At 55.1% G+C, this 22,760-nt stretch overlaps 6 protein-coding genes across 6 annotated transcripts; all 6 read left to right on the forward strand.

Annotated features, from left to right (window-relative positions):
• Positions 1-1,461: 1,461 nt before the first annotated feature.
• BU26DRAFT_500091 (uncharacterized protein) lies at positions 1,462-2,414 on the forward strand (the record flags this gene model as incomplete). The annotated part of the gene is made up of 2 exons (XM_033826474.1): positions 1,462-1,814; positions 1,937-2,414. 2 exons carry the CDS (start codon positions 1,462-1,464, stop codon positions 2,412-2,414), a joined length of 831 nt encoding a protein of 276 aa, XP_033689318.1.
• Positions 2,415-4,160: 1,746 nt separating this feature from the next.
• Positions 4,161-5,652, forward strand: BU26DRAFT_546594 (uncharacterized protein; the record flags this gene model as incomplete). Its single annotated transcript, XM_033831849.1, has 4 exons — positions 4,161-4,201; positions 4,443-4,511; positions 4,633-5,304; positions 5,451-5,652. The coding sequence occupies 4 exons, from the start codon at positions 4,161-4,163 to the stop codon at positions 5,650-5,652; spliced, it is 984 nt and encodes a 327-aa protein (XP_033689319.1).
• Positions 5,653-9,462: 3,810 nt separating this feature from the next.
• Positions 9,463-10,310, forward strand: BU26DRAFT_136201 (uncharacterized protein). The gene has a single exon (XM_033819750.1). The coding sequence runs from the start codon at positions 9,606-9,608 to the stop codon at positions 10,053-10,055; it is 450 nt and encodes a 149-aa protein (XP_033689320.1). The 5' UTR covers positions 9,463-9,605; the 3' UTR covers positions 10,056-10,310.
• Positions 10,311-12,004: 1,694 nt separating this feature from the next.
• Positions 12,005-13,010, forward strand: BU26DRAFT_136259 (uncharacterized protein). The gene is made up of 2 exons (XM_033819751.1): positions 12,005-12,846; positions 12,898-13,010. The coding sequence occupies exon 1, from the start codon at positions 12,096-12,098 to the stop codon at positions 12,621-12,623; it is 528 nt and encodes a 175-aa protein (XP_033689321.1). The 5' UTR covers positions 12,005-12,095; the 3' UTR covers positions 12,624-12,846; positions 12,898-13,010.
• A 1,574-nt stretch (positions 13,011-14,584) lies between these two features.
• Positions 14,585-15,170, forward strand: BU26DRAFT_559015 (uncharacterized protein; the record flags this gene model as incomplete). The annotated part of the gene is made up of 3 exons (XM_033832650.1): positions 14,585-14,654; positions 14,777-14,991; positions 15,045-15,170. The coding sequence occupies 3 exons, from the start codon at positions 14,585-14,587 to the stop codon at positions 15,168-15,170; spliced, it is 411 nt and encodes a 136-aa protein (XP_033689322.1).
• A 1,659-nt stretch (positions 15,171-16,829) lies between these two features.
• Positions 16,830-17,662, forward strand: BU26DRAFT_559016 (uncharacterized protein; the record flags this gene model as incomplete). Its single annotated transcript, XM_033832651.1, has 2 exons — positions 16,830-17,006; positions 17,180-17,662. 2 exons carry the CDS (start codon positions 16,830-16,832, stop codon positions 17,660-17,662), a joined length of 660 nt encoding a protein of 219 aa, XP_033689323.1.
• Positions 17,663-22,760: the final 5,098 nt, after the last annotated feature.

Below are 22,760 nucleotides of genomic sequence, written 5' to 3' on the forward strand. Positions count from 1 at the left end.
ATTCCTTCGGTGACAGGGTCAAGCAAATTGAGAAGCGCTTATAAGTCTGGGCGCCCCTCTTGAGTTACTAAATGCTTGTTAACGAATGGCGCAAGTGCAGTTCGAAACTCTGACATTTGAAACGGCTCTGGATGTCGCTCCACTTCTGTAAACGGATCCAGTGTAGGCTGGGAGTCTCTCTTGGTGGTTGAAGGCGCCATCGATGCGGCCAGAGGGCGGACATCTGCCTCAGCAGCCTTGTCCTCATCATCCGCGAAAGAAGCGATCTCATAGCCGCCGAGCTAAGAAGTTCTTCTTGGGCCATTGCTCAACTTCCGCGGCAAGTTCCTCTTGTGTCTTCGTCTTCGTCCTATTAGCAATTAATTTCTTATGGTTAAGCATTCTGGAGGTATATTAAAGGGCTCCGCGGAGTTCAGTGTCCCAGTTATGGTTCATGGATGAGCCCTGAAGAGTGCGCCTGCATGTGATTTCCTCTCCATCTAGCCTAGCGCGACAGCCGTGTCTTGGCGGCCCGCACCGCGGCTGTGGGAGTTTGGGGTTTGACTCAATTCATTCTACTTTCAACACTTCTCCCAACCTCGCCGCGCCTTGCGCATGACCCTTCTTCAACCCACATTATCTCGCTCATGGAACGTCGCTCTCGCAATTGGTCCCTGTCCCTTCTTTCTTATCGAACTTGTGGTAGCCCGTGACATCACAGCTGTGGTTCACTCTGCTTGAAAAGTAGGCTTAGTAGCACCACCGAAGCTCAGACGCAGCCCGCAGAGTCGCCTTCGCCTCGTCGGCTCTCTACACCTTGACTGGAGGAGGAGCATATTGAGATTGGGAGCGATGACATGGATGAAGCTATGAGCGGGCTAACGAGGAGGTTACTGAGGCTACGCACTGACAAAGTTGACGCAGAATGAGAGAACGAGTAGCAAGGAGGAGAGCATGCTCAATGACATTGATGGGAGGAGGCGCCGCGGAGGGGTATGGGCAAAGATGTTTGCCGACTCGCCCGATCGGTAAGCACTCCTTTCTCTCATTGCCATCTTCCTTAGGAACACCTCGATTATTGCTAACTACACTTGTGGCCAATCTGCCAGGTCAAGAATCTGCCGTCGACGAAGCCGAACCTCCCAAAGCTACTGTGACGCGATTCGCAAAAGTCGCTTGCTCTAAAACATCGCGCACCGCTTAGCAGCATTCGTCAGCTTTAGGGGCCCAACGTTCTTCCAGAAGCTCTGAGCACAAGACGTGATCCTGGAGCCATTTGCAGACGCCCGCGACACCCCGGGGCAGAGCCCCCCAGAACTCTACATCGCGAGCCGAGCGATACCGAAATAATTCGCGGAAGAGATCTGACTGCTACTAAAGCGATTACGTCCGGGCGGAACGTCACTTCACCTCCATTTTAACCATAGCGCAAATCGTCTCATGCCGCTTCCGGACCTCAATGAGATGCAGGCGCGCCTCGAGATGAATGAAGGCATCTCCAGCAGAAATCCAGCCGAAGAATCCTCGCCTCGGGAAACGGAGCACTGCAGAACGCCACGACGCGACATCCTAGAGCGAGACGAAGCGGACAAGCAAACGCGCCTCGACGACAGCGCCTTGGACGGAGAGTCACCGGGCTCATTCGTAGGCGGTTCGCACGGCAGCGAGAAACGACGCGGATGGGCCGCTGAAGGCACACGAGGAGAAGAGGGAGGGGGCTGCCTGAGCGCGGACGAAGAGCGATTCCGAGCTAGCGCAAGCAACCCTACATCTACTTGCATCGTCGTCTTAGAGAAGCAAGGCGATAACTCTCTTGACGTAACTTTTCTCCGTCGGTGTGATAAGGATCTTGGTGGATGGGGGCAACCTTGCCCAACCGTGGCCAGCGCCATTCAGAGCATAATCACCCTTCTCAAGCTGTGCTGGACCAACCTCCGAGCATTACCACCACGACAAGGTTTAGACGCTCTCTGCGCTACGACACCTTTCCGCGCCATGGGCGAATCGCGCCCTTTTACAACGCGCCTTGGGCCGCACATCACGGCGCACGAGTACGCCAGCGGTTATATATTTCTTCTATACCGGCGAAGGCGCACCGATTATCCCCCGGTTGCTCGAAACCAGCAGACGATGCATTCCTTGGCCATGAGGACCTGTCACTCCCATGCGAACTCGGCATCTCCGATAAGTTTTCCTTCCTTCCTGTAGTATTATTCGTCGCAGTCCCATCTGTCATCGCCGTCCTCGTCATATTCCTCCGATTTTCTCTTTCGCCACTTCCTGGCGCCATTACTAGCAGCATGACCCTCTTTCCTGCCAGCATTGTCCACGTTGCACCGTGTTCCAAGAGATCGAGTTATGTCGTCAGCGGACCCAGTGCCGGCAGCCTCGTCGACGCAGCGCCTGGGGTCGACACTCATTCGCTTCAGCGTTAGTCTTCAGAATCTTCCTCCCCTTCTTATTCCCGTCACTGTCATCGCGCCAACTCCTCCTTTTCCTTCCGCCGTCTTCGGCATTCGCAAGAAAGCCTTTCACCCGCCCCTCTCCCTTCTCCGTTTCTCCTTCCATCTCGGCCTTCTTGTCCTCTCCCCCTTTGGTCCTGTGCCTCCTTGCCCAGAATTCTCCGCTCTCTGTCTGAGTCGGGGCCGAAGAGAAGCGCCGTATAGCATTGCATGCAAACTGGAATTCTCGGATTCGGTGCATGCGCTACGAATAACAGTTTGTATGCATTTGACCGTGCAAAGCAATAACACGAGTCTCATTATAGAGCTTTCAAGCGGGAGGAATATGAGAATCCAGCATCTACAGCCCTTTCACTGACATGGTGTGCCTGTGCGGAGGAGTACTCATCAGACAGCAGTTCTGGCAGTGGCGGTTATTAGTTTGTTCTCGCTCACCTCGAAACTGAATACACACGGTATTTGTTTCCACTCAGTTAGGTTCATCGAGTTGTGGGTTTCTCTCCTATACGACGGCTTTGAGTAATGGCTTGCTTGGTTCTTTGACATGGAAACTGAGGAGAGAGAAACGCCGGAATGGCGCGTGAGGCAGGCGGTAGTAGGGTGAGCGGCTTCTCGATGGACATCGTGGTGTGTTCTTCGGCGAGGATATTGACCGTGGCAACCATCTCAGGAACCGCGCCACCGCCTAGGGACATGTACACCTCTTGGTCAAGCGCTCGGAAGCACGGCCATGAATCCGCGATATGTTTCCTGGCGGTCGGACGAGACAAATACGCTGCGCCCGGAGGACTCTTAGCCTACCAGTCTACCAGCGGCTAAGAAGCTCCAGCTACTTCTCGCTCCTGGACGAGAAGATAAGGAGGACGATACGGGGCCCGCCGCGTCCGACGACGCCGCGCTGATGCTCAAGTCCGCACACGGCGGCCAAGCATCCGCTTCTCGGCGACAGCGGTACCTAATCGCAAATGCGAACTCTTTCCTCGCTTGTAATACTGATGCCGCATTACATACAGCAGCTTGACTAGCCTCACTGAAGCTCGTGACAGTACCACACGGATTCCGTCCCTAAGGCGAAGACATCGATATTCGCAATAAACTCGCCTAATCAAACGGCCGAGATGGGACGATACGTTTCGTTGATGGGGGATTGGGGTGTTTCGCCGGAAAATGAGTAGCAGGTGAGCGAGTTAGGAGATGCACCCTGGCAGGGGCGACCCGGAGGCGAGAGGACCAGAAGGCAATGCGCGCTCCACTAATTCGCAGCAAGCCAACCACCGTGAATGGACTTACGCCAGATATAGAAAGCGGTGGCGCTCAGTAACAGATGGCAAGAAGGCATCACAGCCCCACCAGCAGAAGAGCTCACGGGTTTCGACACTCTTGGTAATAGCGCACCGCCGCTGCAAAGGGTGGTTCTACAACAGAAGTCTGGCAGGCTTCAACCGAATCAACGGCGTCCAGTTTCCCGACGTCGAAAGGATAGGGGGTCGAATCGACGGAGCCTAGGAGGCTTTCCTCAGGACACGGAGGGAGTCTACCAGGGAAGAAGCCGCGACCAACCACTCAAACCAGAGAGTCCGTTATCATAGGCAACCAGTCGTCGAGTTCGGCACAGAGACTCATCGTCTCGCTTGGGACGAGCCAAGACAGTAACGGATGACGAATCCCGCTACATCCCATCTGGAAGATGGGGTGAGAGGGTGCTCGTAGATGTGCGGGATGACCGCTAATGTGTGTCGTTCGAGACATCTGTTGTTGGCGTGAGTGCGATCAACCGTCCCGATGGTCGGTCTTGCATCTGCAGCCGCGTCTTGTCCTTGGGTTACTTTGAGGACTGGCAGGAAGACCCAACCCCGCTGGCGTGGAATATTGCGCTACGCTTTCAGGAACAGCTGGAGCCCTGGAGGAAAGGCGTGACTGTATGGCCGACGATTATGAAATGCACTTCGTTCACAGACGTTCTGGTTCTAAACCGGGTTAGATGGTGCTCTAATGCTCTAGGGATAGTTGGGGTGGATGCATCGTCATTGACCTTATCGCCGCTATCTCCTTTGACACTAGCCGGATCGGGTAAGCCTCCTCACCCAGGCCGAATTCGAATGACAGCATCCCCCATTCATCGCCTTGCTATCATGTTGAGTGCGCTGGTAAACTATACTTTGTCTAGGTTGAGATAGTTACTGTGTGGCAGGCTCTCCCAACTGTGGGCGAGGGGTTTGTGGAAGAACCTTGGAATGGATTGGGCTAACGACAAGGATGGGAATCTCGGGCGACCCAGAGACCCGGTTACCGGGAACGGAGCCAGATCGCTTATGTCCCCACAGTTAGCGCCGCCGTCCACTGGGCAAATCTCATCCGCAGTCCATGACGATCCCCAAGGAGAAGCTGTTGACGCAAACGTAGCCGTAACGTCGCGCGAAGCTACAATAACCCCCTTGACCACAAACCCAATCGTACCTCATATCTTCCACAGCGAGACCTTCACCGCCCTCCTCGAACGCTATCACGCAACCCTCCACAAGCACAAGCACCCAGCGCACGCGCCGAACCTTTCGACCTCGAACGCGACCCGCCGACCCCGCTCGCGGCTGCGCACCCAATCCAATTATGACGCGAGCAAGGGAAGCAAATGCGGGCGTACAGAGAACTGGATAGCCGGGAAACAGTTGGGAGTATTGACGTGCACGGCGTATATAAAAAGTCGCGATGGTCTTGTGCCTAGCTTGGGTTGGCAGTCGCAGCCGCAAGCGTGGGCCTGCCGAGGCACGGCGAAACAGCAGCTCCAGCCTCCGGCAACTCTGCATCCTCAGCGACGGACATTTCAGCGACAACGCACGATAGGCCAGGAACCGCTCGGGATTCTGTAAGCCTGCGGCTGCTTCTTTACCCTTCGTCGCTAACAGCCCTCTCTTCATTCATCTCGCGAAGCCTCTCAGCGGGACAGGATTTTACACAACCTAACGCGCAAAAATCTTCTACCTTGGGCCGATGGTCTGATTCGGTTCTAAGAATCAAAGAGACCGCGAGCAAGGCGATAACGCAAGAGCGTGGAAAAGCGGAATCCAACACTGCGATACGTGGACGCACCATGCTGTCGTCGCTGGGTGTGAGAGAAAACAGTGACCCTAAGCGGCCGCCAAGGCGCTACTTCCACGCCCTGCCCCGAGAGCGCTTCACACCCATGGCACGGTGCGCTCACGCCCGCGCATGACCGTCTCCAAGAACTTACCGGCAAGCTATACTACACCGCGGTCCCAGAGCCTACCTGCAGCTATACTATGGCACTCGGCGTGGGTGAGCAACTCGTGATGAGGTTGCTTGTTGGGCAGGCTCCAAGCCAAAGCGGCAGCCTCACGCTCGACCTATAATTCAACAGATCCCGCTCGACATAGGTGAGACACGTCTTGGCCCGCCCACTCTACTTATCGCATCCTGGCCTTTCCTTGCGCGATAGATACCATGGCCTCTCCTCCTCCCACTGCTCACAGCATTGCGGCTCTGCATCTCCGGTCTCCTCGACGTATCCGTCCTGCACGAAAGCGTCTACCACATGATCCTCCATCCCCCGTCACCAGCTACAACCCCGTTTCTGGGAGACACGCACACCCTCTGGCGGTCCTTTTCTGCTCGACCTCGTACAGCGCCTAGGACAACATGGCTCCCTCAAGACTTCGTCGATAAATGCATACAGATCTGCCACGACCCGTCGAAATGAGGGACACGCCTACCAATACAAAACCCTCGGAGCCTCCCTATGATCAATGACTGTGCGGAGATGCTGTCGGCAGCACACCCCTCGGCACCGCCCAGCTCCCTCAAGACCTCGTCGACGGATTCTGGATACTCGAGACCATGTTCTCGGCCGTTAGGAAGGATGCTCCTATATGGACAGACAGGGACACTGAGAGGAATCACGCCACAGGCCACAGACACGACGCCATCTTCGGAATATACCGATACTCGTGGAGCGCAGCGCCAGCAGGAAGACCTGGTGCGCGCTGCCGCGGTCGCCCGCCCGGTCACGCATCGTCGCCCAGACGAAGACACTCGCGGCACGCCGGCGCAACAAGACGCGCTTGACCGCCGAAGACAGGAACCAGTTTTACGACACATCCTTCCTCTAGAACCCAGCTAAGCTCGTCTACGAGAAGCTCATCGGTGAAGACCGCCATACTCAAATGGTACCATCGCCACTGCCCTCTGCAATCTGTGTGCCGCATATTTTCCCCGCAGAAGAGGCGCGGCACGGGTGCGCTGTTCTACATGGCGCATTTGTTCATCGAGAGGCAGCTTGTTAATAGGCCGAGCGGACTACGGCCACGGTTCGGAAGGGCATCGAGCATCGGCAGAGTATCGGGTCAAAGTAAGAAATAAAGCCTATATTTCGATTCTTCGTCCAACGCGAACACTGACAAGCAGAAAGCGTCAATGTCAGTGCCTCCACCACCAACGACGGCAATTCCAAGTCATCATCCGCGCCCAGCAGCCGCAGTTCACGGACAGGCCGCTCAAGCCTTCCGCGCCCATGATCTGGGGCCAGCCCTACAAACAACAGTTCCAGCCACGGGCTCGACCCCTTGCTCGTCCGGCCCCCTTTCGGGGGAGCGGGACGCTGTCGACGTACCTCATAGATATTAATAATACTCCTTGGTCCTCTCTTCGATAGCCTCGCCGATAAATCCCATCTATTCTACCCTAATCCGAGTTCGTACAGCACAACCCCACTCCATCGCTCGAAGGCTTCTTTGATAGTGAGCCGACTGTTCATCACTTTGCCATATTCCTCTTCGTCACCAACCTCAGCGACACGCTCACTACTAAGCCCGGCCCCAAAAACAGGCCGACACGCGCAAGTGAGTGAGCGCCCACTGCGGGAATCGAGACGCGCCCTCGCCCCCGCGCAGCTCAATGGCGACAACGGCAGACGATCGCCAACCCGGCGAAGGACGACCAACTGCAGCTCGGCCTCGACTTGACGGCATCCGATGGCATCATGTTGATCGCGATTCTCGCCGCAAAGAGCAGCCTACGGGGGCTTATCCACCCCCAGTGCCCGCTCAATCCACGCTCCACGACTCCTCTCAAATCAACACAGGCGCCCGCCCGCGTCTGTCGAGCTGCGCATTTGCGCGATCGCGGCTGCTCCTTCTTTACGTTCGAGTTACTTGGAACTGCTGACGCCTCCCTGTCTGCGCACCTGGCTTAGGTTGCGTACGCGAAAGAGCAACTTAGCAAAGGAATAGCGGCGGTACCAGGACACCCCACGAGCGAGCCGGAGGTCGGAAGCAACAGCGGCGCCATGCTGAACAAGCCAGACCTCTCCCCCAATCGAAATACAACAACCTTGGTTGGTTGCTTACCTTTACGCAAATACATATCAAGATGCCCCCAAGTCCGACATAAATGAAGTATCTTCGCCTGCGGCTGTTCTCTGCTGACCTCCACTCTCCGCGCCTCAGCTCATGACCGCTCCTCGCGCTCGCCCTTACCGAGCAAAATTGTGACATCTAGTCGCGAAATGGCGAGCCCGCGGGAGCCGGGCGCTGCGAGAGTCGCCGAAGCCGAATCACTGATCCCGTACGGCGTCTTGAAATCGAGAGCTACCACCGTCACCGCTCGCTATAATGTATCCCACTCCGCCTTCGCAAACCATCCTCCGTTCGCTTCGACGGGATCGCGACCAAGCGTGCGAGCCCCGCGTTCACGTTATCCAACACTCCGCTGCCTCTTCACTGGCGTTCTATGGATCTGCGTCGAATTTTTACTGGCGCCGGGGACTGGGGGACACCACGATCACATCTTTTAAGTACTCGGATCACTTTTGGGGCCTTGGGACGCCCTGCCGATGCTTCTCGATCCCTTGATGACTAGAGTTCCCGCCTATGTATTTGGGGATGGCCAATATCGCGAACGCAACTTCGAGGACCAGCAGGCTATCCTCTACCGCCAGAGTCGTATGCTCTACGAGACGTCCGGCTTTTGCTCCTGGAAGGCTGTTCGACCGGCTTCGCGCCGCGTCGATCTGTACCCGACCCTTACCACCGGGAACCTGGCCCTCCGCGCTGGGATCGTGTAGCCAAAGTCGCTTCGTTATCACACTCTTCGGTCTCTACCCGCTCCGCCGCGGACGCGGTCTTGCGATACACGCCCCCTCTACCCCGAAGTGCCCGTTGAGAGCACGATCCGGCTTCCTTTGAACTCCGGCGCCGTGAAACGCAACCAGGCGACCGTCGAGACTCGTCTTGAGACGCTACGCGGTTCCCAGGCTTTCGTCTTCGTCCTGCTCTTCGTTCCAGTCCTACAGCCGCACCCGTGACTAGAAATCGTATTTCGAGCCATCACCGGCCTGTAATGCTGAAAGGGTCAAGATCTGGGACCAGCAGCAGATCCTGATCGACTCGTACGAAAGCCTGGGTTTGCGCCAGATATCGCCGGCGAAACCACACGACTGGATTCGGTCCGTCAAGCGCGTGCTAATGGCTTCTTCTCGTTTGTAGACTGCCTTTCCTCGACGGACGTAATGTCCTCACGGGCGTCGATGCTAGCGTCGGAGTTTCTAGCGACGTAGCGCTCCTTGCTCTTCTCGGAATTATTCCGTGTAATAGGTGCGGGCTCGGTGACGTGCAGCCCTTGTCTGGGAAGCGGATTGATGGTGATGAGATAGAGGGGTTTTGGGCGGAAGATAGGTGAAGCGTTTTCGTTCGCGTGCGTGATGGAGAATAGACTAGAGGGCGAGCATGCGAGGGACAGAGCATCGAGGTAGTCGGTTTGTAGCTTCGAGGTAATCCTCGTGATACGTCGCGCGGCGGAAGTCCTCCGTGTGCGAGGTGGCGGTGACGTATATGCAAATGGGGGCTGAATGCGCGAGTGGACTTCATCCACAGACCTGCTCAAATGCAAGCTTAGAAACATTTCGAATGCCGAAGTATTGCTTCCACGTGTTCTTGGAACTGTCGATCGGCTCCGAAGAGGAGCATTACTGCTGAGACGCAACCGTGAAAAGCCGTCCAAGCCTATTGGCTGGGCACCTGCGATGGCTTTGAGCTTCAGGGCTAAGAGGACAGACGCGACGTATCCAAATTCCCTCTAATCCGGCTGTGTAAGTCAAAGTTTCAGTGGCATTTGTAGAACGGGTCTGCACCAGGAAAGGGAGAAGGGTATAAAATGTTAGGACATCCCGCTTGGAAACTGCCGGATGCTAGAAGAGCGGCGCATCCTAGTCTTCACCCCCTGATTAGCCTCCTCCCCTTTCCCTCCTGTCCATCAACTCCTCCAACATCTCCACCCTCCTCAGCAGATCTAGCGCCCACGGCGGCGTCTTTCTATCGGCTCTCCCATCCGCCTGCCGTTTTGCTGCCCCCTCTACCGCCTTCAACTTCCCTTGTATCTCCTCTACTGCTGCTAGCTTCTCCTGCCTTTCATCTACCCGCATCCCCAGATCCACCGCCCACTGCGGCACGCTCCTGTCATCACGCTTTCCCACCCCCATCTTCACCGCACCCTCTGAGCCCTTTACTCTTCCCATTGCCCCCTCTACCTCCTCCACCCTCAGCCTCGTCTCCACTGCGCACCGTACCACCTCCACTTGCAACTACGCCAACTCCTCTTTCATAGCCAGCTTCAAGTAGCTCTTCTCTAGCTGCTCAGTCCTCACTTCCCCATTCTTTATCGTTTGCTCCATCCGGTGCCAGTAATTCTTTGACTGCTCCTCCTCCTCTGACATCTTTCTCTGGTGGTGCTCGAGACTACCCTGGACAAACACCTTGACGTGGTTCTCCACCTCGGACTTGATGTAGATGTGGACGTCCTTCTTCAAGTTGGGGAGAAGGTTTGAAGTAATAGCAGAAACAGCTTCATCGCGCAGACCAAGACCGTTTTCCTGCGAGTGAAGGTAGGGCGAGACGTGTGGGCTGGACCCCGAAGTGTTGTACACCTCGTCATTTAGCAATGCCTCTTGATAGGACAAGATTGTCTTTGAAAGATTGCACTTCGTTGAGGCTGTGTCAGCCACGTGGAGGTGACTCGCGATCATCGGAAGTCAAGGGACCGCTACTGGCGCGTACGTAACTGCTACGACCCGGCTTCGCCCTCGGCGGGTTCTGGCTGTGCTCCTGGCGGGTGCCCTACTCACGGGCCAGAGTGATAGACTGGACGCCTTCGACTTGGTGTGTGAAATCGGAGATGGCGCGATGCACTGGCTTGGGTCGCTGATGGAAGATGTGCTTGGGAAAAAGAGAGGTCCCGAAGGCTCTAGAGCGCGTGGCGGTAGGACGTCGTCCGTAATCGTGAGCGGTGTGCACTAACCACATGCCCAGGTGTAGAGTCGACACATGACTTCCGTTTTCACCGACGAATACGTGCGATGGAGCATATGAGGGCGGTGGAGGAAGTACTCCACCAAGCTGAAGACGGCTTTCTAGAGTACAAAGGTAATAGAAAGCGGTGGGGCAGGTCATCCTGCTAGGGCCGCGTTCCGCTAGTAGATGACATGTGGAGGCGAATATCGAACTTCGACTGGGTCCATGAGGTCAAGGCTAATGTGTGAAAGGTCCGAGGAAGGCATTGTGGCTGGGACGAAGGGTCCTGGAGGTAGACGGGAGAGGGTGTGGTGAGGTGAACTCCTGGCCCGAGCTCTGCCCCGCTTGACCTGTTCCGGTAGGCCGACGCGATGACATCAGCGTCACCCATCGACGGCGAACCCGCAACCTATCCTCACAGCACTTCCACCGTCGCCATTCGAGTGCTCTGCGACGTCCTCTTTCTACCACCGCTGAGAAATGAGCCGCTGTTCTTCGGTTGACCTGCAGAAGTACATTGAGCCAACAAAATCATCTCTGCGACCAATTCTCAAACATCGGCCACCAATACGTACAAACGATCGTACGAACGCGCCCGACCCATAGAGCTACAGCGCCGCCGCGGGCATTTCTCCGACTATCAAACAATGGAAGAGCCAGAGGTTCGAAGAGACGTAAGAGACGCGACGGTTTGGCTGATCTAGCCGCCTACTTGATGCGCGCCGCTTCTCTCGTTCTCCACATCGCAACTCGTGATGGCGGACCACTGTCAACTGGTCCGGCTACGAGATCGCAACTCGCCAAGTTGGCGTATTCCGGACTTTGACAGTATGGTCTGGACACCATTCAATTTTCAACAGAAGCACCGAAAGCTGGCCTTCTTCCGACCTCGTCTCTCAACTGCGAACCGTCGGCCTTCCGCTAATACATTAGATGACGCACGTTACAGCTCTCCCGCATATACGCTTGTTCTCTCGCAGTACGGCGAAACAAGTCAGTACGTTACACTCCAGATTTTTAATCCAGGCCGCAATAAGCTTACAGTTTACGCAGTCACGGTTATGCCGGCCCGGCGTACTGGTGAGGAAGTAGTCCGTACTTCGGTGTCTTGAACTCGTAGCGGCTCGCCTATCACACCCATTGATGGCATGGGAGGGGAGACAAATGGATACATGCCGTGTCCATCTTTCGATGGCTGGAGAGCTCGACCTTCCTCCGATCTCCTCTCCAACGTTCGTCTACTTTCACACAATCTCTTCCCCTATCCGCTCAACCTCTATTATCCTTCTACCATACGCGAAGTATGTCTTGACAACAGGTTCGGTCTACCTTATTCACAGCGCTTACGCTCTCTCGAATGGGACCATGTGAGGTATCGTCCACCAGAGTGATGGAACACACGGCGGTCCTTGGCCTACGCGTTTGCAATGCAGGATTCATGCACAAAGCTGAGCGTCTCCCTTGCCCTCTGCCGGGCAATTCACTTGCTACTTGCTACTCAAACTACACCAACAGCACCTCCATCAAATCTGTAACTCGGCGCCAAACCCCGTTATGGCTCAGCATTGCATCTCGGAAAGCAACATCGGCTTCATTGATGTGGCGCAATGCGCAATGCCCCTATCTCGCCAATTCATCAGCTCTTCTCCCTATTCCCTGCTACTGCGGAATAACGCCAGGCTTGTCTAAGCCCCTCGTAACCTTCGTGATCGCTGCGACGGTCCCATCGTCTTCTATGACCGGTTCTGCCGCGGCGAGTAGGAATCTGGAAAGAGGCTTGACGAGCAATTCCAGGGCATTAAGCTATATTGGCATGAGTCCAGCTATATCATGGCTTCTTCGATGTACGCGAGAAAGGATACCATCTTCTCGGGTGGCATATTAGTCAGCTCTGACGTGGCTACGAACCTGGTGGCGTTATCAGTGGCTATCGTCTCAACTCTGAGGGGAATTCTGGGACTGTAAGCGCCCTCGAAGGCGACTACGAAAAACGCCGAGTTCACAGCATGGTCTTCTTGGAGCCTCACGTCTACCTCCTCGGTCCATTCCCTAAGGATATCCTCAAAGCCTTCAAGCGCTGGAAGGGATTGAATAAGCTACCGCATCGTGTAAGTGTACATCTTTTCCCCTTGGTATTTCAGATACTAACCACTGCTCAGCTAAGGCCCCGGAGTCCTGCATCATTACCTATCTTTTAGAGTCCTTGGGTCGGATGCATCCGCCAAAACCGCCGACATCGCAGCCAAAGCCTTTGCTGGTCAACGGAACAACGAGATGTAGGGTAGTGCTCTATACGCCTCGACCCGCCTTAACCTACGGAGAGAGGGTGTGCTACGTTGAACACCATGGCTCCATAGGCGACGCACACACCGCTCTCTGCGTCAGACTCGACGCTCCACTGCACAATGTGAGGCGCAATTCAACAACCACACTCGCAGCGACATGGCTTACCTTATAAGCATAGGCAAGCAGGTTCAACTTCATCGCTGCTAGCTTCTCCTGTCCTGCCCGGGTCTTCAGGGAGCACGCTCTTGTCAGTTCTGACGGCGATCTCCATAACGGTGAGCCCACAGATTATACAATTGGCTCAGTCGACATCTTCGGCTAGCACTATCATGAAGCTGGCGAGTATGGCGCCCACCTCGACTAGACAGCCTTGATGGGTTGGCTTGATGGCGCCGAAGTGGGGCGTTTGGTTCCTGATCTAACCCACAGCGACGTCTCGGCTAGAAGGAGAGAAGAAGCGGATAAGGTAGAGTGCCGGCAGGCCTTCACTGCTAGGAGAGGACTCCCTATCGACACGCTCTTCCAGGACGTGTTCATCATCAAGAGCCCGGCCAGTCTACAGCTGCAGCAGAGGAGCTCATCATTCAGTCCATCGTTGCATTCGCTGGATTCTTCAACTCGACAACGCTCCCCACTATGGCCACGCTTGAGGGCGGCATACTCATCATTCACCTGCTCATTCGTTACATCCAACAACCCCTCCGGACTCTATCTCCGGCGATTCTCATTAGTGCCAGCAACAGCCCTGCATCGTCTCCGTTATATACTCTCACACCTCCTGCCACCGTGACCGAACATTTCGAATATCCGCAATCCTCGATCGAACGAACGCAATCACTTTCGCAGGATACGTACCATCTGTTCCTTTCGAACCGAGCTCATATGGCCTTTCCCTAGTAGGGATAGCGTAGAAGAAGACTATTTGTGAGGTGAAGGAGAAGAAGTATGCCGCCGTCTCTTGTCTACATCACCTCTCTGACAGGGATCGGGCTTCTCACCACGTAATTGGAAGTGCTTGTGCAATATAGCTAAAACGAGAAGGTTGCCCAGCACTCACCATCAAGATCGAGCGACCGAGGTCACGGGACGAAACAAACCGGAAGAAGGCGATCCTTGGGAGTGTACGAGCCTGGCCTGAGAAGCGGGAAGATAAAGGAAACGGAAGATGCCAAGCACCATGCGTACGGTCAAACGGAAGAAACGTGGCGAGAGCGGCGTTGGAAGGTCTGATTCGGGCGGGACAGGGTATTAAGAAGCGGCAGTGGTGGAGAGCCTTCCCATCAGCTCCGGTTGCGGCCCTAGCAATCGGATCCTATCCCCGTTTGTAGGTTCGGCAAGCTGGCATCACCCAGTAGCAGTCAGCAAAAACGTCCCGCTCGTGCCTTCCTCAACATCGCGCCCCTTCCCTGCAGGTTAGCCGGTGATGAAAATTTTCTCTGATATCAAGCTACCTTCGTTCGTAGTCGATCATCATTCCTCTCTTCTCTTTCGACGTTTGCGTATCGTCCTCACTTAATCGCATCGCATCGTCCCGTGTCTAAAGTCTCATCTACCGTCATTATGAAGTCCTTCAATACGTATGCACTGAAGCCTAGTTCCGTTCTCAGTGAAGACTACTTCACCGCATATGGTAGGCTTATCCATTTCATGCCTGCGCCTGTCTTTTCATTCGATTGTACGACTGCTTTGCGCCGCATGTATCGATCGTCATATGCAAGATATCAGCATGATCTAACAAGCCCAATCATGCAGCACAGCGCGCTAGGATCACCCGCCCACAAGACTTCACGAGCATCGAACTAGCGTCCCGAGAAACGACGCCCTCACCACCGCCCGAGTACGCTATGCCGTCTCTAGTGGTACGAACGATCGCCGACGGCATAGATATCGAGCTCGGAGCCCAGGAGCTCATGTCAGGGTCAGTCCGCGTCTCTAGCTTGGCTAAGCGGGCTGCAGATATGGCCCTTGTAAGAGTAAAGTAACGATGCGATGCTAGAGAACATTTTGTAACCTTTCCTAGCTTGATTTCGAGAGCCCGGCGATGATGCGCATGGTTGATTGGTGGCTCCGCGGATGCGCAGGCGTCATTGTGGTTGCGGGGATGTTGGCTCTTGCCGTGGGGATGCTTGAAGGCTTCCGGGGGTAGGATGGGGATGATATAGGGAGTGCGGGGTGGGGAGAGGGATCGGGGCGTACTTGTAGGGGTGTTTCTTCGGAGTGGGTGTTATTGTGCCATGAGTGATATCGACTAGGGAGATCTCATCAAAGACTCAGCCCCCATTCCCACTTCTTTCTTAATTGAAGTCCGCTGACTTGCAAACAGGTGGGAGGATAACAAATTTCTCAGGAGTCCAGGAGAGTAAGATAAGTGTATCCGAAATACCGATGCTGTGTCCTACTCAAACATCAACAAAAATCACCAGAAATAAGTTGACGGAGAGACCGCACCGTTCCTCCCATCCCATCGTAACGGTTTGCAATACCAACAAAAAACGCGAGCTAATTTCCTAGGAAAGAAGATCGTGCCGCCTACGAAGACCAACCGTACGAAACCACCGCGTTTGAGGCTTCAAAGAACCGCTTCCGTACGGCATCCGCTTGCTCGAGACCCATGTTTACTGCATACGAGGTCCGCAGGGATTACATCTGCCACTTCAGGAGCGCTTCTCCAACCGCCTTCCGCTTTTACTTAAAGACCACATTCGAGCTATATCTAGGGTTTCAAAGGCCTACCCTTTGTTCTTCACCTGCCCCAGAGCCATCTTGTTCGGGGTATTTGCTCATTCTGCACCTTGTCCCCCTCTGTTGCAATACCAGCGGGACAAGATTCTGGGGCAGCGGGTGATACGGGCGGATCTTTTGGATGGCGAAGGGGATGTCATGGGATATTGCACGAATGGCTGGGTTACCACGTCGCCCTTTCGCGGCTATTGGGGCTGATATTTCCCAGTATCATCTACATCAGCAACTGCGCCGTTTACGTCGCCCGTTGCCTGTGCACGAAACCTCCACGCAATCCACCGAGAACTACAAGACTCCTTCCCCTACCGTCATGGTAGGAATCTTCCTACACTAAAAGGCCCTATCGGATCGGACTGCCGGGGAAAGCGTCGGATTTCTCGGCGTCATGGATCAGCCGCAATTCTGGTGAAATTGCAGCGCGAGGAAAAGTCCAGACTCCTCGGATTGCATCAAACCAGCGCTGAATCTGAAATCACTGAGAGAAGAGAAAGGAGATACTGATAGCTGTATATGCGGGCTTATCGACGTTGTGTAGATGGAGAGGGGTGTTGTTTGATATACGCGCAGTGCTTGACAAGTTGCAGTCTGCAGTTGGCCGACGTTCGACGAAGTACTACAAGAGGTGGGGCTAACGCAAAGCTGAGGTTATTTACGCTCTAAACTCTGTTCCAACCTTTCTCGCTAAATTCGCTGAACAAGTCTTCAAGCTTTATGCAGGCAGATGTCGCCGATCAAATGACTGATTCACGCGCTTCTCGAGCCCGCTCGGCACCCGAATCGGAGACGTAATTGACGATGACCAACATCTGGTACAGCCCTCAGCCCCAGACGCTGCGCCGCGAGTATACGCAGAATGTTTCCCACGCCATGGCGCGGCAGCGGTACATTCCGGACGAGCTCGCGGCGCGCTAGTGCCGTGTGCGAGTTCCGCAAGACCAGCGTCAAACACAATGCTCCTGGCAGCCTACCATGACTTGACTAAACAGGATGACAATGCCCAAGATTGTTGATCATGAAGAGGTCCATGCTCCTCTAGTCCACGGGCGCAACAACTAGACTGGCAATGAAAATCACCCAGCTGAACCTCGTCGGCTTCGGCCTGCGCATCACCGACTTCAAGGCTCAGACCCCGCGCCCCGAGAAAACGTTCCGGGTGTGGTCCATTTGCCCCGATGGCTGGCAACCACTCGTTCCCGGAGCGTATGCGCGACCCACGCGCTCCCGACCTCAACAGATGACGGTGTTGCTGAAGCGGTTACCGTGGCTGTTCAGGCAGTGATTCAGGTGCATTGGGGCATTGGCGATAAGCTGGTGAAAGTTGCCGCTAGTCTTGACGAGGGCTTTCACCTGCTCGATGACTTTCTCAATCCGGATCCGGGCGGCCACCTGACCATGGCGTGAGGCTAATTCCAGGGACTCCTGGTACCCGGTGACCGAATCCGGGACTCCGGCCAAGATTTTGTCGACGGATCCTTAGTCCTCGGTGGTCTCGGTGGGCATGAGGTCGAAGGCATCGTGTCCCTCCCCGTCTCCTCGCGCGACGAAGCACGGCTCTTGAGCAGTTCCGATCAGCAACCACGCTTGTCTCTGCAGATCAGTGCGTACTTGGCCCACCACGAGGCGTTTCTGTATGGCGACTACTGGAGCACCATTCGAACTCAAGCAGACATTATGGAAGAGCGAGCATCAGCGGAAGAGCAGGGAATTGTTCACTCGGAGCTCGGAGCTCTACGACCATGCCTACGTCGACAGATTAGCTCCCTACCGAACTCGGATCTATACGAATGGGCTGACCGTCAACAAATCGACCCTCCCCAGAGAATGGAAGTCCACTGGCTGACCGTCCCCCGCCCGCCGCGATCCGCATCTGCACCTGCACAAGGTCGATGTCGGTAATCCCTCCGGAGCTTGATGTGAGACCAGCAGGTCGAGCAGAGACAAAATCTGGGACTGGTGATCCGGCGGCTCATTTATCCAGCTTCCGCAAGCTCTCGCGAGCCCCGAGGCGGCGATTTCGTGCATGCCACCGAATGCAGAGCTAGCGAGGTCGAGACAACTCTTCCCTATGCGGTGTTCGTGGGAGGTCTCATGCGTAAATGGGCGTCAGGCAGGTTGCAAGCCGAACTCGACGCGGCCGTTCTTCTCGTTGTATGACGTGGTTCATCTTAGCATCGATAGGGTGGCGAGCATGGCGTTGCCCTTTGGGAAACCAGATAGAGGCAGGGCCAAAGCTGGAACCGTTTTCCCCGAACCTTATGCCTGCACCGGCCGCTGGATCTCGTAGTAGTCAACACCGACATTGTCAGCGAGATCGATCTCGATGCCTGCGTGCATGGATAGCACCACCCTGATCTTCGCCTCGACGAGGCCATCTGGGAATCTCAACATGGTCCATTCCTAACTTTAGGTGGCACCGGCCACGGAAAATTGGTGGTGGTTCGCTATCCTTGGGGGCGAGCTGCAGGCCGTGAAGCAAGAGCTGGATCGCGGACTAGAGAGCATGCAGAACGAGAACGAGCGGGGTTGAGTGTGAAATTACAAAAAGGCATATAAAAATAAGCTCACGTAAGTGTGGATCGGCAAGGTCCTCTAGGCGTCGCTCTGATGTCAACATCACGCCAAGCATCGCCGCCGATTTTTCGATAAACCTGATAACTCCGGCCTCTTAAAAGATATGAGCTCCTTCGTATGACCAGCCAATGCTGTGCCCACCAAGTCTTGTCCTCAGATGTCACTGCTGCCTCAATTCCCCCCCGGCCCTATCTCCGGCTCCCATTCTTGCCCAAGCTCAGTGGCAGAATCTTTCACGCAGGAAACGGCGGGAAATTCAATATTGCATCGATAGCTGCGGTTACAGCAGGAACAAAGCTCGGAGGCTACTGTAATGGCGGTCTCTCTTAATCTTTCTTCCAGTAGTGTTGCAGGTAGCCGCCGCATTGTGAAGGACTTTGTCGAGCTATGGAGATTCTACACACGCTAGCCCCGATATAGACTAGCGTGCTAGATTTCAATTACATCACCGCCGTCCTCTGCTCAGGCCTCAAATCCTCCACCTCCATATCCAACGCCCTCTTTCTCTCCCCCACTAGAGCCCGAACCGCGATCGCACCCGTCTCTCTCCTCTCGGTCGTACAAAGAGGGAATGTAGAAGTACGGCTCCGACAAGCCAGAGCAAAAGGATATCGCTGATGCACCCCAAAGAGTCCACCATTACGGAAATGGCTTGGACGTGGCTCGGTGGGTCTGCAACTACCCGCTTTCGCCGCCCATCTGAATCGAATTACGAGCCTTACTCGCTGCACGCTTCAGCGCAGGGCAAGGTTACCTCGGGCCGGGCGAGCACCTTCAAGCTCCCGAGGTGCCACCACATTATGCTCATTCCGGTGGACCCGGAATCCCCAGATCGAGCAGACCGCGGAGGATGGACGCGGAGGCGCCAGCCACCTCGGGCCCAGAGGCGGTTCCAGCATGGACGTCAATGTCGATGGCGAGCAGGACAATACCACCACTATTAACGGAGGCGCGTACGGCAACGCCGTCGATTGCGTCCGCTCGATGCGAATCAGAACTTCGTCGTACTTGATCGCGACGCCGTAATCGTACTTGTTTTTCAGCAACTCGGTCTTCTCGCCACTATTGGCCAATCCGATCACCTTCGACGCACCGAGCGGGCAGAGAAGTAGATCCTGGGATCTGATCTCTTCAGACGTTCAAGTTCCTACCGGATGACGCACTGAACTTCGAAATCAGCCCATAAGCGGCTTGAGAGCCAGTGGATCGGGTCCCTTCGACCGATTCCATGAGGAACGGCCCAGGCTAGCAGCGAGAAGGACGACCAGCTCGATTCCGTTTCCGCGATTTCACGAGCGGAGACATGGTCACCGCTGGAGACGACGACGTCCGACTCGGCGACATTGATGCAGTTGTCCCGCATATTGCGGGTGTTCGGGAACGTCCACCTCCACGTTTGCTGACCTCGACGATACCGGGTGAATCGAATTGTATGTTCTCCTTCAATTTTTTCACGTCGATCCTCGCCGAGCGCGCAGTCGCCATCTTCCAAAACCCGGATTCTGCAGTTGTTTGCGAGACTGCTGTGCGAAGTAGAACTGCGGATGATAGTTTAAGGAAACGAGTTGCGACTCGCGGGTGTGCCCTTCACCAAGACACCCAAGGAAAAGTGTCCACAGTGAAATATGGCACATAGGCATGCCGCAGTGCGCCGGGTCTCGACTCTCCCGCGGAGCGCGATGACGCGCTTGGTCAACCGGCTCTGTCGAAGTCAGCCAGCTGACAACGATCTTTCCCGCGAGCGAGGTTACGGTCGATCCTGGACGACCCCGGATACCGGCCAACAGAACTCTCTGTAAAATTAAACCTAGTCTCGTCCACATCTTGTAGTATCCCGCTGTTACAAACCCTTCCTACATGCCCGGCCCGCACACGGATTCAGAGCACTAATTAGATTGAGGAGCGACGTGGTGTTGGTCAGGTTATGTACGTGGCAAGCAGTTCAATATGCCAATGTCCTCCGCGGAACTCTTGCGGTCTTCAAGCATAGTCAGTTTGGTGGAGGATCACGTGGTGTCCCTAGAGCGCTTGGAATCCCGAAAGCACCGAAATATCTGTTTCTACGTTTTCGTTAATTGGTTTGAGCCCCTGCGCCTCGGCGGCTGCGCGAGTGGCGATCGACGACGCCAGCTAGCGCATCGATTACCACATGCATCGATCCGGCGGTCTTCGAGGAACTCCAGATGCGCAGCATGACCGACACCCACTGCGAGGATTGCTAAGGAAAATCAAGTCCTCGACCTTCCCCCTGTCTGCGCGTATGCGCGCGTAAGCCACACATCCTACTGCTTAACGGCGAGATAATTACTACTTCAGTTGCAGCAGCCCACATACACGCCGACATTACCTCCAGTCACGAGCGCCATGCGCTACCTAGTGTCGCCTACAGACATCATCAAAGCCGCTCACAGCCTGTCGATAAACGTATTGCACCCACTGCAGGTAGCCCACCCGTATGTCACGGCGCAGCTGACATCGACCTCGAGAAGGCAGAGGGGAACACTCTTTAGTCTGACATACGAAGAATAGCAAACCCGGATCCGTGAGAGAGCACCAGGGTAAATCTACTGCCTAGATCAGGAGAACTTCTCGCCTAAGCCCACGGCTGGCCCTTGACGCATAACCTTCCTGCCTGACTCGTCGAAGTTCGCACCCAGCTATCGCCGACGCCACCTCACTGAATACCTGCACGCTCGCGTCCAGAGGTTTCCGTCTTCATCCCCACCAGAGATCTTCGTGCTGCCGGTTGTGGAGGGGACGTACGGTCTGCTTTGTTCAGGCCCAAACGGAAAATGAGGACTGGTCGCCGGCAGGTGTGGGCTCGGCCTGTGGAGAATGCTCAAACTCAATGATGTGGCGTGGACGTTATGGCGGCTGGGTCAAAAATGCGTTGAGAAATCGGCAATTGGAAAGAGCGCCCCATGCGGCCGCATCCGGGGTTCAAAGGAGACGTTATTGTGTTGCTGGAGGGCCGAATCAGCCGAAAATAGTGGAGGATTGATGCTGGAGGATGTATGGTCCTGCGTCTGGTAAGGAAGGGGCGCCGAAGCCTCGAACGCTTTTTATGGGTTGCTTTGCTATGGGGGAGTGTTCATGCCGACTGACACGGGGTCTGGAAAGAAGGAGCCGCCAAAGCACGCGACACCGCAGATGACGGATCGGGATATTTTTCGTGATACCAGAGAGTTGATTCCAGGGAATGGTTTGGGGTCGGAGCCGCTCGTGGCTCCGAGAGTGCCGTCCGGGAATCCCAAGTGTCTCGACCTGCTCCAAGGATTTCCGTATACACCAAGTTGAGAGAATCCCATATACGACCGAAGAGAATGCGATGCGTCCCAAAGCGCAACACCAATTTTTGACTCGCACGAAGCTGCAATATCTTCTTAGCCCCACACATCCAGTCTACTGCCTCTGCATATAGTCTTTCGGTTGGACTTTCTATTCTTCACACGCTTGTCGAAGAAGGCAGTATTCAAATAAAGAGCTGATCCCTATAGAAACGGGACGAGAACACCGCCATTATCGTCTTCAACTCCGTCTTCATCTCTGACATTGCCACGAAGGTTGGCGGGTGGACCATGCCTAAAGAGTCTATATAGTGGTTGGCTATCCCAGAGCTGTGACGACTACTACGAGCTAGGAGGGTAGACGAGATAAAACCGTCGACCGCTCTCTGTCCGGATGGCGGGCCACGTGGAGCCACAAAGCAGAGGAATGATGTGTGTTTCCGGTGACGAGAGGATTGGAATTGTAGGAGTAGTGGGCCTGACGAAAGAGAAGTTGAACGATCTCGATATCGGGGATGCTGGGCTGGCTCTACGCTGGTTGCTAAGCTGTGAATGAAACATCACGTGCGTGAAATCCTTTGTATGTCTGGACACTACAGATTGGAAGAGGATTTTCCAAACCGTTGCTCTCAGCATAAACAGATACTGTGAGCTGAGGACGAAGGACGCTGTCGCCTTTCATTGCTCTGAAGCGAAGTCTAACCTGTGTCAGGCTCGGCAATTAGAGTCTAACCGTGTTGGGACTCGGCAATCAGAGCCTATCCGTGTTGGGACTTGTAGCGAGGTTGGCGGCGATGACCGTGCAACTACGTATACATCTCCACGCAATGCTTCGGCATATTGGCAGTGTTATCGACGCCGAGCTGTGCTTGGGTCCGGCTGGCTTTACCTATTGACGGAAAACAGAAGCAATAGATCAGAACCGCGTCTGTCACCCGAAGAGATATCAGCATACACGACTCTCCGTGAGATAGAGGTAATCCTTGTTCGAGATATACTCGCAGAGCTTCGCGCACGGCAATATTCGGCCTAATTCAGCCGCATTGAACGTCGAGACCTCTGGAGCGGTACCGGTCAAAATTTGACGCTTTTGCTGTATGCACGCAGCACAGTTAACTAGATCGGTGGCACCATCG

Source organism: Trematosphaeria pertusa, assembly GCF_010094035.1.
Source record: "Trematosphaeria pertusa strain CBS 122368 unplaced genomic scaffold BU26scaffold_2, whole genome shotgun sequence".
NCBI lineage: Eukaryota > Fungi > Ascomycota > Dothideomycetes > Pleosporales > Trematosphaeriaceae > Trematosphaeria > Trematosphaeria pertusa.

Bases quoted from the DNA above. Each gene is read 5' to 3' on its own strand.
- BU26DRAFT_136201 (XM_033819750.1), top strand. From the start codon at position 9,606: ATGTTAGGACATCCCGCTTGGAAACTGCCGGATGCTAGAAGAGCGGCG.
- BU26DRAFT_136259 (XM_033819751.1), top strand. From the start codon at position 12,096: ATGGGACCATGTGAGGTATCGTCCACCAGAGTGATGGAACACACGGCG.